The 13,496-nt window shown below is 42.4% G+C and overlaps 1 protein-coding gene across 1 annotated transcript in view; it reads left to right on the forward strand.

The window, feature by feature from the left end:
- Positions 1 to 7,412, forward strand: part of GALNT18 (polypeptide N-acetylgalactosaminyltransferase 18) — a 442,549-nt gene extending 435,137 nt beyond the window's left edge. Inside the window, exon 12 of the mRNA XM_030560359.1 lies at positions 7,010 to 7,412. Within this exon, the coding sequence (XP_030416219.1) occupies positions 7,010 to 7,156 (147 nt within the window). The 3' untranslated portion in view covers positions 7,157 to 7,412. The remainder of the gene's footprint in view (positions 1 to 7,009) is intronic.
- The last annotated feature ends 6,084 nt before the right edge of the window (positions 7,413 to 13,496 follow it).

Genomic DNA, 13,496 nt, shown 5'->3' on the forward strand with positions numbered 1-13,496 from the left:
TTCATTCAGCAAGGCTGAACTATGTGTGACTGTAAATTGGTGTGCAGCAAGCTTTTTGATTACTGAGAGCCAGTTTCTAAAAGCCTTACTCTTGTTGGGTAGCACTAACTCCCAAGAGTAGCCCTATCCAGCACAATGGGACTTCCTCTGTGAGTTGGTGCTACTCACTGCGTGTGGGGTTTGCAGAGTATATAAAATGACTCTCTCAGATGTTACAACACAAGTCTCTCACTAAAGAAAAGCTAAAAAAAAAAAAAACCTATTATGTACAAATGCCATACAGTAAATGCAAACTGTAAAGGAAGACTGTATATTACAGCTAGTGGTTCTCAACCTGGGGTACATATACCTCTGGCGGGTTGCAGAGCTCTTCTAGGGGGTACATCAACTCATTTAGGTGTTTGCCTCATTTTACACCAGACTACATAAAAAGCACTAGCGAAGTCAGTACAAACTAAAATTTCATACAGACAATGACTTGTTTATACTGCTCTATATACTGTACACTGACATAAGTACAATATTTATATTCAAATTTATTTTTTATAAAGAAGATAAGCATTTTTTTCAGTAACAGCGTGCTGTGACAGTTGTATTTTTATGTCTGATTTTGTAAGCAAGTCATTTTTAAGTGAGGTGAAACTTGGGGTTACACAAGATAAATCAGACTTCTGAAGGGGGTACAGTAGTCTGGAAAGTTTGAGAGCCCCTGTTCTAACAGGTGGTGCTGAGTGTGCTCAACTCCTGATGAAGGTTTTGATGGGAGGGGAGAATGCGGACAGAACCTGGCAGAAATATATTTATGTGAGATCCAAACCATGTAAAAGGTACCCAAAGGCTACAGCAATGTGTACACGATAACTGCTTTAATAAAGTATCAGAGGGGTAGCCATGTTAGTCTAGATCAGTAAAAAGCAACAAAGAGTTCTGTGGCACCTTATAGACTAACAGACGTATTGGAGCATAAGCTTTTGTGAGTGAATACTCACTTCATCAGATGCGTGTAGTGGAAATTTTCAAAGGCAGGTTTAAATATGCAAGCAAGAATCAGTCTAGAGATAATCCTGAGCTGATGGTGTCAAATTTGCAAATAAGCTGAAGCTCAGCAGTTTCTCTTTGAAGTCTGGTCCTGAAGTTTTTTTTGCTGCAGGATGGCTACCTTTAAATCTGCTATTGTGTGTCCAGGGAGATTGAAGTTTTCTCCTACAGGTTTTTGTATATTGCCATTCCAAATATCTGACTTGTGTCCATTTATTCTTTTACGTAGGGACTGTCCAGTTTGGCCGATGTACATAGCAGAGGGGCATTCCTGGCATATGATGCGTATATTACATTGGTGGACATGCAGGTGAACGAACTGGTGATGTTGTAGCTGATCTGGTTAGGTCCTGTGATGTTGTCGCTGGTGTAGCTATGTGGGCAGAGTTGGCTTCGAGGTTTCTTGTATGGTTCCTGAGTTAGTTACTATGGTGCGATGTGTGGTTGCTGGTGAGAATATAAGGTTGGTGGGTTGTTTGTGGGCTGGTCTGCCTCCCAAGGCCTGCCTCCCAAGGCCTGTGAAAGCGAGGGATCGTTGTCCAGGATGGGTTGTAGATCACTGATGATGAATTGGAGAGGTTTTAGCTGAGGACTGTAGATGATGGCCAGTGGAGTTCTGTTGGTTTCTTTCTTGGGCTTGTCTTGCAACAAGAGGCTTCTGGGTACATTTCTGGCTTTGTAGATTTGTTTCCTTATTTCCTCGTGGGGGTATCATAGTTTTGAGAATGCTTGGTGAAGCTCTTGTAGGTGTTGGCCTCTGTCTGAGGGGTTGGAGCAAATACGGTTGTACCTCAGTGCTTGGCTATAGACGATGGATTGTGTGGTGTGTCCGGGTGGAAGTTGGAGGCATGAAGGTAGGCATAGCGGTCAGTGGGTTGTTGGTATAGGGTGGTGTTAATGCGACCATCGCTTATTTGTTTCATGGTGTGTAGGAATGTAGATTGATCTAGGCTGAGGTTGATGGTGGGGTGGAAGCTGTTGAAATCGGGGTGGAATTCTTCAAGAGTCTGCTTCCCATGGGTCCAGATGATGAAGATGTCATCAATGTAGCGTAGGTAGAGAAGGGGCGTGAGTGGACGAGAGCTGAGGAAGTGTTGTTCCAGGTCAGCCATAAAAATGTTGGCATATTGTGGGGCCATGCAGGTGCCCATAGTGGTGTCACTGGTCTGGAGGTATATATTGTCACCAAATTTGAAATAATTGTGCATGAGGACAAAGTCACAGAGCTCAGCAACCAGTTGTGCTGGGGCATGATCAGGGATACTATATACAAAAACCTATAGGAGAACACTTCAGTCTTCCTGGACACACAATAGCAGATTTAAAGGTAGCCATCCTGCAGCAAAAAAACTTCAGGACCAGACTTCAAAGAGAAACTGCTGAGCTTCAGTTCATTTGTAAATTTGACACCATCAGCTCAGGATTAAACAAAGACTGTGAATGGCTAGCCAACTACAAAAGCAGTTTCTCCTCCCTTGGTGTTCACACCTCAACTGCTAGAAGAGGGCCTCATCCTCCCTCATTGAACTAGCCTCGTTATCTCTAGACTGATTCTTGCCTGAATATTTATACCTGCCTCTGGAAATTTCCACTATAAGCATCTGACGAAGTGGGTATTCACTCACGAAAGCTTATGCTCCAAAACGTCTGTTAGTCTATAAGGTGCCACAGGATTCTTTGTTGCTTTAATAAAGGCATTGATAATAAACAAAAAGAGAGTGATCCATTCTTTTTAGAAACATTCTCTTTTCCCAATCTGTTATGATGTAAAATTTGACCTACACTTAAGTGCCATTGGAGAGAAAAAAGCTAGGGAGTCCTGCTTGATATGTTGCACAGCACTCAGCAGTTACTAGTAAATATCACCCTTAAGGGTAGTACTGGAGCTGAAGTGGTGACTAATATGAGGGAACTGAGCTGTTCCAGACAGCATAGAAGCTTTTAGCAAGATGAGCTTTTCTACAAAATAGAAACATAAAGGTTCAAATCTTGTTAGAAGCAAAACAGCTCTGCTTCTGAGCCCTGGGGCACATATGCAGAGAACAATGGCTTAATCTCTCAGAGGGGCAGCAACCACACAGGTCTGGCCCTATTGAGCAGGAATATGGAAGAAAACTACTTTGAAGCACAATAGGGGCAAGTGGAGACTTTTTCTTAACTAAAGTGCCCTAGTGAAATAATCTAATTGATTTTTGTATATGTCTAAAGAGATGGCTTGCTCGTGAGGTCAGTATATTGTCTTAATGGTAGTGACAATGCACATGCTATATGGTGCAAGGCCTGGAATAGACCGAGCTATATAATTCATTTAAAAAAAAAATCTCATTGCTTTTCAGCATGAGGACATGCTGAAAAGCAATGAGAGAAGGAAGCCAAACCCAGTAGCAGATATATTTCCAAGTCAGATCACTATTGAATGACTTTTGCAGTCTGTCCGCTTCATTACTGTTTGGAACACAAAAGCCAAATGCAAACAAAGGTACAATTTTATTATATTCCATAGGAAGTTTACAACAACAACAAAAAAAGCTATGAAAAAATGTAACAGTAATGGCTCCACAAAAGATTGCATTACAGCAAACGGTGCAGTCTCCAGCTGAAGGAGAACAAATTGTCTGTCTGCGTTCAATATACATTTCAGCCTGCAAATGCTCTTCCAGCACTCATGTCCCCAGTTCAGAGGCAAAAACTCCAGAGCCCAAGCTAATAGTTCATTAGTTTCACGTGTAAAAAACGGTGCTACGGTGCTTGAGTCTGGGAGGGTTACTGCAGAGGAAGACAACAGACTTGCTGTCCAGTTGCCTAGAATTGGAATAAAGATAATTTGAGGGCAAGAGGCACCTGAAAGGGGAACAGAAATAGTTGGGGAATCAATAAATCCAGCCTTCACTGTGTGAATAAAAATATAATGAAAATGGTGGGGCTGAGGCCTGATGCTCCAGTAAGGTGCTGAGCATCTTTTTTTTGTTTGTTTTGGGGGGTTTTTTTGGGGTGGGGGCGTTCTCGACTACCTGTGGCAGCATTAGGCCTTTTGACAATTGAGAGCATACGCCTACAAAGCGGATTTCAGGTTTCAGAAGCACACTATTAGCATAGAGCCCTCACTGCTGAATTAACTCTATATTTCAATTCAATACATTTTGTTATGCTCAATAGCTATTGGAATGTGAGCTAAACCAGCGTTCTGATTTATTTTATTATTTAAGTGTACCTCGAGTCAAAGTCATTTTTCACTAATGCATTAATGATTTTCATCTGTAATCCACACACTGGTGACGTGGCATTAAAGCACAGCTGTCCCTGTGAAATCCGTACTTTCAGAAGCTGTTCATGTGGGCTTTCTATGCACAAACCTGAGTTCCATGCTCATTTAACATACATAACGGACACCCTGTAATGCAGTGCCTCTCAGTCTTTCTAGATTACTATACCCCTTTGAGGATTCTGATTTGTCTTGCATATCTCTACTTTTCACCTCACTTAAAAACTAATCACTTACAAAAAGCAGACATAAAAATACAAAAGTGTCACAGCACACTATTACTGGAAAATTGCTTACTTTCTCATTTTTACCATATAATTATAAAGTAAATCAATTGGAATATAAGTATTGTACTTATATCTCAGTGTGTAGTATGTAGACCAATAAGTCATTCTCTGTATGAAATTGTAGTTTGTACTGACTTCGCTAGTGCTTTTATGTAGTCTATTGTAAAACTAGGTAAATATCTAGATGAGCTGATGTACCGCCAGAAAACCTCTGCATATTCCTGGTTGGGAACCACTGCATTAGGAGGCACTCAGGCCCAGATTTTCAAAGGTATTTAGGCATCCAACTCCCATGGAAAATCTGAGCTTCAGTGCCCTGCAAGATTGGGCCCCTCAGGACTAAGTCATTTTGTGCATCCTATTTATTTGTATTGTAACGTCTGCTCTTTATCTTAGATGTTGAAGATAGTGAGCGTCCCCTTGTCAGAATAGGCCCACTTTTTTAATGTGAAAATAGCCGTTTAATTGAAATCCTTCCTGAAGGGCCTGATCCAAACCCCATTACACTCAATAGAAAGATTCTTAATTTCATTCAGCTTTGGACTGGGGCCAAAGAGACAATTGGAGTGGGAGAGAGGAGCAAATGGCACGAAATTAAACTTGGACCAATTGCATGTGCCGCTTCATACAACCAACGTTATGAATTTCAAACAGTTGTAGTGCTAAAGGAGGTCTAATCTCCCAGGGGGCAGCCACATGGAACAACCATTATTACTATTAATGGGAATCACACTTTGGCAGTCGTGGAGGCATATTAAGGCTGAATGCCAAGCACAGCAATCAGTGAGAATTGAATCTGAAATTCCCATCTAAACCTTTCAGAAAGGATTTATAGGAGCCCCTGATTTGAATTTTGTAGATTATACTAAAAATGGTCTCCCTTATTCAAGCCTAACCACATTTAAACTTCAGAGCTGTCAAACCTAATTATGTACCTTATTTGCCTCTCCCAAGAAAAAGGTTTTAACTGATGTTCATTTCTCAGGGGGAAAAAGTGCTTATTATAACTGCTGCTCACTCCAGTCATACATATGGACACACCCCGACGCCTGCCTGAATGGTGTAGAGTCATGTTCCAAATGGCATATGTTATTGCTTCCCTGGGTAACACACCTCAGCATTTCTATCACATTTAAGTTAAAATCCTTGAGGTTATTATGGCGGACATCTATGATACTGAAACTTTATAACATGAAGCCCAACATAGGCTTCAGCAAAATGAAGAGAAAAAACTAAATGAGTTTTAAAAAAAAAATCATACTAGATTTTTGTCCTCTATTGTAAACAAATACCTGACATTTCTAGGAGCAGTTTCTGTACCTTAGCTGCATTAATCTGGGGCTGATGGCTTACACTCCAATCTTTGACTTTCAGACACCACTGCTGGTAGCTAGCCTGCCTGCATGAGAGAAACTTTTTCTTCAGGTCACTGTGCTAATTGCCCTGTAAACCTTGGAAGAATGGCATTAATACATCATAATTATCATTGTTAAACCAAGGAGAGGAACAAATTGCACCCTGAATTGAAGGAAAACTAGTAATTTGTCATCTATCTACAATTAATCCCCTGGTGACCCTAGCGATTTAGGGTCTCATCCTGCTCCCAGTGAAGTCAAAGAGAGCAAAATTAGGCCTTTAATTTGGAGTATACAGGCTGCAAACTGAATACAGAACTGACACGGCATGTAAACAACATGTGATTAATTATGACGTCAATAGATAGCCTAGGCATCATTTATAAAAAAAACATTCTAGACCTTGAGATCTGGCAAGTACAGGACATACTGGGTCAGGTTGTTGGCTCTGTAGAGCAGTTGGATGCTGCTCCAGTAGCGCAAAGGAGCAATGAAACCTGAACAGGGAGGGCCTGGGTAGTACAGATCCATCTTGCTGGCTCTCCAGCATCCAGTTTAAGGGGAATGGCCAGACTGCTGCTGTATTCCCTCCCCAGCTACTGGAACAGAAGTCTTGGGGCTGCTCTAAGGGCTTGTCTACACTGGCACTTTATAGCACGGCAACTTTCTCGCTCGGGGTGTGAAAAAACACACCCCCTGTGTACTGCAAGTTTCAGCGCTGTAAAGTGCCAGTGTAAGCAGTGCACCAGTGCTAGTAGCTATTCCTCTCATGGAAGTGGGGTTTTTATAGCGCTGGAAAAGCTTTCCCCCAGTGCTATAAAAGATGTGCCCTGAATTGCATCAAGGGTTGAACTAGCCCCTGGCTCGTCCCAGGATTAAGAATCCATAAAGGTGGTGTAAAGCCACCTTCTCTCCCCAGTCTAACACTACAGTGCATCTCAGTCTGGCCTCTTCCACAGTAAATAACCATTCAAAGATGGACTTTTGATTGCTAGTCTAACATGAAACATCACACACTAAAGACTTGGCATTAATCAAAACTGGTTTTCCTTTTCTTTTTTCCCAAGGGAGGTCCAATCCAGAACAGAAAATCCAAGCGTTGCCTGGAATTACAGGAAAACAGTGACAATGAATTTGGATTTCAGCTGGTCCTTCAGAAATGCACTGGCCAACGCTGGTCTATAACAAATGTCCTGAAAAGCTTGTCATCATAACTGATTCTAAGAAACTCTTAATTCAGTCCTTTTGCTACTGTGTAGCAAATGTTGCAATGTTGCCTGCTGTACTGTATCTTCCCCCCCCCACCCCTTTGATTCTTTTTGCGAGTGTGTGGAAATCGGGTTTGTGGGCTGAAAATATGGACTTTTTTCATAATGACATTTTCATGGCATTTATAGAGATGCTGAATGACTGGTGATGGTAGGCTATCCTAAAATATTTTGCAAATGTAAATGGAGAATATTTATAACTCTGACAATAAAATTTTATTGATTTAAAAAAAAACCAATTCCACTGCCTCTGTCTCTTTTGGGGATCAGTTTGAAAACAAATCAGTCTGAAGGTTTTCATTGGTTAGAGCCTCATCCTGGCAAGACACTGAGCACCTTCAACTCCAAGGATGAAATCCTGGCCCCAATGAAATCAATGGGTGCTTTGCCAGTGGGCCTGGGATTTCACCCCTAAGGACTTATCAAGAGTGATGGAATCTCGGTGCCACACTGGATCCGATCCTGCCAAGGTCATGGGGGATGCAGTAGGCACCATCTAATGGTTATGAAGCAAGTAAAGCTGGGTTATAGCCACTCTGTAGTAATCGGTAACATTTGCTTCCCTGCATTCTTATGAAATCAACTTTACAAAACCAAAAAGCAACCTTACATCAAAGTGTTCATTTTATTTTAAAAGTCAGTATATGACCCAACGGGGTGGCAGGGAAGGAGCCGTTGTTCTCTACTCAAAATGTACATCACTACTAAGGTGACACCAGTATCATAAGCATTAATGATTATGGCTTATGGTTTCTCTGGGTAAATGAAGTAATGGCTGAAGACTTATGGAATTACTTATAAATTGGACTGCGAGTCAAACAGTAAATTTAAAGCTAAGCTGCTGCTTGTGACATCTATAATTTTCTTGCTCCTTGAAAGGGGCTCAGATTTTTTCTTAGGAAGGATGGTGGGGCAAAACACTAGAAGAAAGACTTAAAATCTGCTGCAAGAGAAGGCAAAGTCACAACAGGAATCAATTCATGTTCCCATCTCGTAACATGATTCAAAATAATACAGAGGTAATGTTGCCTCTTCATCTAAGAGCGCATGCAGACTGGTGCAATTCTACAGTGCAAAAGGAGTTGGGGAGCTGCAGAAGGAGGGTGGATTTTTCAAAGCATTCAGCGCTGACTTAACTCTACCTCCTGGGGGAGTTGCCCCATCAGATTCAATGGGAGCAGATGCAGGCTTGCACTGACCACTCTTGAAAACCCTAGCATGTGCAGTGTGAAATGCTACTGGTTGGAGGCTCCCTGCAGGAGTTGCACAGGGAAGGGTTGGGGAAGGAGGGACACACCAGGGGAGTGGAAGGGACAGTGCTGGAGGCTCAGCAACTGGGATCCTTTGTTCCTTCCCAGGCATAGAGACAGTGTGCTAAGACCATAGAGTCCTCTTCAGCACTGAGACTGCAGCAGCAGCTGCACTCTAGCCCATGGGACTGTTTTCCTCTCCCACTTCTCCCTCCCCTAAGACAAGTTATTCGGACCACGGGCGGGGAAATGATTTTGGGTAAAGGCAAAGTAGCAGCTGCAGTGGGAAATGAGCACACTTTCAGTATAGAGTTTGCCTTTTTCCATTGTTTCCCCTTAGTGTAGTTTGGTTTTACTGCCTACCCCACCTTACCCCTTCTTGACATGTGGGCAGAGTAGACCAGTGTTTAGACATAGGACCAGATGCCAGGACACTCTTCGTAACTTTGTCAATGACTGTGAATTTGGAAAGTCCTGGAAGCAAAATTTCGCCACTTTTGTCAGTGGAAAGAATCTAACAGCCAGGATTTCCATCTATGCTGTTTACTGTGTGCTGCTGCTGCTGTTTTTGCAGGTTAACTGTGTGGAGCTCTGAAGAGAATCTCTAGCACCACTACTGCCCCCTGCAGCCTCTGGTGTTCCAGAGGTACCCACATTACCCCCACACTGGTTTCTTTAGAGACACTGCAGAAGTAAGACTATATAGCAACATACTAACAGGTACCACCGTTGGCCTGCTCCTTCCCCGGTGGAACATTCTAATACCTCTTTTAAACAGCTACTAAAGCACAGTCCTGAGTACATCTCCTTAGCCCAATGTAAGGCATCTTGCTGTGGCCAGCAGCTTTCTCTACAGCACTGAGATGTTGTCCAGTATAGCCACAAAGTAATAGTACAGCCAGTCACTTGGCAGCAGCCACTACAGTTCAGTGTAACACCAGTACTTTCATTATAACCTTTTGTTTTTATACGTGCTTAATTTTCTTTTTAAAAAATCTGCTTTTTCACTGATTCTTTTATCTCAGCCTAGATGTTAATTTTTTTTTCAGTTGATGGAAAGGAGGTGTGAGGAAGTACCTGCAACCCCTTTTCTGTTACCGGCATGAGAAATATACACTTTTGCAGCATTAAGACACATTTCTCACCAACAACAGAAAAACTGCTGAATTCAAAAATGGCAAATGACTTTTGAGCTGGGATGGAGGGAGAAACAACAAAAATCAAATAATAAGGAGTTGGAAGAATATCACTAACTGAAATACAGCTTAATACACCAAAAAGTGCTAAGTATCAGGGGGTAGCCGTGTTAGTCTGTATCCACAAAAATGAGGAGTCCGGTGGCATCTCAAAGACTAACCGATTTATTCTGGTAAAAAACCCACTTCTTCAGGTGCATGGAGTGAAAATTACAGATGTAGGCATTATTGCACATGAAGAGAAGGGGATTACCTTACAAAATGCCAGCTGCTTTCTACCTTCCCACTAACGGCTGGTTTTATCAATTGCTTTTTGATAAACGTGCTGCTCTCTGGCTAAACTGTCCTTCCGGAAAATGTCTCCCCCCAAAAGGTGTGAATTTGCCTTTTTCTTATTGTATTCACCTAAGTGAGGCATGACATGTACTTCAGCCTGTAGCACTTGGGCAGTCACATCAGTGTTGTGTGGGGGAGGCAGAGGAGAGGGCTGTTAGTTGGGAACTCACTGACTGATCCCTGGGTTTGGTTTCCTTTTGATTTTATATAGAGGTGAATTACCTCTTTTATTATTCTATTTGCTCCCTTTTTATTATATTGTTTGCTACTTTAAGTGGCAATCAGAACCTCTCCTGAAGACTATCACGTGCCAAACTGCCTCCTACAGACTGATTTCACACTCAGGGCCATGCTATTCTTAGTATCATTGTTCTTAATAGCTGTTTAATAAGTCTCAGCAGTTTGTTTATGTAAGAGTATCCCTCTGCTATATATAGTTACCACACAGCGGTGACTAGGCATGCAGCAGAATCTTTCTTCTATGTACAGGAACAGGTGAAGGTACCACTGATATCTATGATAACAATTGGTGAAGGTTGACTATACCGCCTATATTCTGTGGGCCAAGTTCTGAGGTCCTTAGGCTTTCTTCAGACAAGTAACTGAAGTTTCCAGATCACAGGCCCTGATACTAACGGGGGACTTCAATCACCCTGACACCTGCTGGGAGAGCAATACAGGAATGCACAGACAATCCAGGAAGTTTTTGGAGAGTGTTGGGAACAACTTCCTGGTACAAGTGCTGGAGCAACCAACTAGGGGCAGAGCTCTCTCTTCTTGACCTGCTGCTCACAAACAGGGAAGAATTGGTAGGGGAAGTAGAAGTGGGTGGCAACATAGGCAGCAGTGATCATGAGATGGTTGAGTTCAGGATCCTCACAAAAGGAAGAAAGGAGAGAAGCAAAATATGAACCCTGGACTTCAGAAAAGCAGGCTTAGACTCCCTTAGGGAACTCATCAGCAGGATCTCCTGGGAAGTTAATATGAGTGGGCAAGGAGTCCAGGAGAGCTGGCTGTATTTTAAAGAAGCCTTATTGAAAGCACAGGAACAAACCATCCTGAAGTGCAGAAAGAATAGCAAATATGGCAGACAATCATCTTGGCTTATCAGTGAGCTTAAACTCAAAAAGGAAGCTTACAAGAAGTGGAAATTTGAACAGATAACTAGGGAGAAGTATAAAAATATTGCTAGAGCATTCAGGGATGTAATCAGGAACGCTAAGGCACAATTGGAGTTGCAGCTAGCAAGGGATGTGGAGGGTAACAAGAAGGGTTTCTACAGGTATGTTAGCAACAAGATGAAGGTCAGGGAAAGTGCGGGCTGCTTACTGAATGGGGGAGGCAACTTATTGACATGATGTGGAAAAAGCTGAAGTACTCAATGATTTTTTTGCCTTGGTCTTCACAGACAAGGTCAGCTCCCAGAGTGCTGTACTGGGCAACAGAGTATGGAGAGGAGGTGAGAAGCCCTCAGCAGTGAAAGAACAGGTAAAGGACTATTTAGAAAAGCTGAATGTGCACTGGTCCATGGGTCCAGATCTAATGCATCCAAGGATGCTGAGGGAGTTGGCTGATGTGATTTCTTCCAGCCTGGAAGAAATGCTAAGCATATCATACGGTACAGCACAGTCCATTCACTAGGGATGCAACTGGAAAGGGCAAAACAGATTTTGCTTTTATCTTACACTCAGACATAATTGTCCTTTACAACAGCTACTTTGTGTGGGGGGGTTATGTGCCCTATTATGGTTTGAAGGGTGAGAGATGAGAGATGGCAAAAGTAGAAAGGAGAGAGAAGAACTACAATCTGTTTTATTTCATCCCAGTATAAATGGCTCTCCACACAGTATGGGCAATTTTTGTAACTGAACCAGTCCACAAAAGACCTTAGTCTGAATCCTAACCACACTGCAACCACTATGTTCAGGAACCAGAGAAAAAAATTAGCAGAGCCAAGTGTTTCATCTCCCCCAGCAGTAAACAAGTCAAATTCTGTTGTGCAGCCACGACTCCCCTGAAATTAATTCTAATCTCATCTGCATGGCTGCAGCGCCTATTGATTCCCATAGGGCTTATATCTGTGGGACTGAGAGCAGAACTTGGCCCAAGATCTCTAAAATTGAACATAGACCAGGCTAACCTCATCCATCCAGGGTAAGAGCGTGGTAGTTAATGCGGTTATACCAAGATCAAATTTAGATCTCGCAACATTTTAAAAAAAATTATATAGCTAGGCTTAAAACTGCACTTTTTAATGTAATGGTTTAAGCTTTATTTTAAAATTTTTAAAAAGGCTACACACGACCCATAGAGTGTGTTTTACTTTTTGTCAAACACTTACATATTTTAATATCATGGCTTATAGGAAAGGAGCAACAACATTACTAGTCTTTACTTGTATTATGGTAGCACTCGTAACCCCATCCGGATTGGGGCCTCACTGTGCTAGGTGCTCTCTACACCTAGGCAGATACCGTCCCTGTCCTGAGTCCAGGACCGGCCCACAACATTTTGGCACCTGAGGCAGGGAGCTCAAATGATGCCCCCATACCCCCTCGTTTGGGCCAAAACTTTGAAAGGTCTCAATTCTGCCTTCTTCCTGTTTTACCCCTCTCATGGTACTGCTCTGCTATCTATATCAATAAAGGAGAAATAACAACTTAAAATCCCCGGTTCAAAAATTTTAAGTAACACCTAACTTTCAAATTCCTGAACAGCAAATGTAACTTTTCTTGTCTGCATAGTAAACACTGGCATTTTTATCTGTTTGAATAATCAAAGTGGGTGCTTTCCACGCCTTCTTGGGTGCAAAGATTTGAACTGCTTCCTGAAGGTCCACAGTCTGGGCCAGCTCATCAGGGCCGCCCAGAGGATTCAGGTAGCCTGGGGCAAAGCAATTTCGGGGGCCCCTTCCATAAAAAAAAGTTGCAATGCTATAGAATACTATACAGTGGGGCCTGGGGCAAATTGCCCCACTTGCCCCCTTCCCCCCCCCCCCCCCGGAAGCCCTGCAGCTTATGCTCTATTGAGATGGTTGCAAAGCCGACCAGTCTCTCCTGTGTCCTTGTGGAGCATAGATTTTTTTTATTAACTTCAGCTTGGACAAGCTGCGTTCTCAACTGGCAACTGTTACAGGAAGTGTTAGAAGCATGCATAGAGCAACAGAAGCATTTGGAAAGAGGGCAGTGATCATATTTGTGCACATATATTCCAGAACAGCCTTTGGAGTTGATCCTGCTGAAATATATCTTGAAAGAGCTTTCAGTTCATCACCTAAATCACTTGCATCAATATCGCACATGTCCTCACGTGTCAACACTGTCTCTAGTGCCCTGCATTGCTGGTGTGGGTCATCTTCAGGTATAGTGAGGAATTTTGGAATATCATACAACATCCCAAATATACTTCTGTGTTCCTTGAGCTGCATAAAACGTTCTTCAACTGACTGTATTGCACAATCTAGCACCTGTTTAAATAATTCAACTTTGAATTGTTGTTTGGGGT

Source organism: Gopherus evgoodei, chromosome 4, assembly GCF_007399415.2.
Source record: "Gopherus evgoodei ecotype Sinaloan lineage chromosome 4, rGopEvg1_v1.p, whole genome shotgun sequence".
NCBI classification, from domain to species: Eukaryota; Metazoa; Chordata; order Testudines; family Testudinidae; genus Gopherus; species Gopherus evgoodei.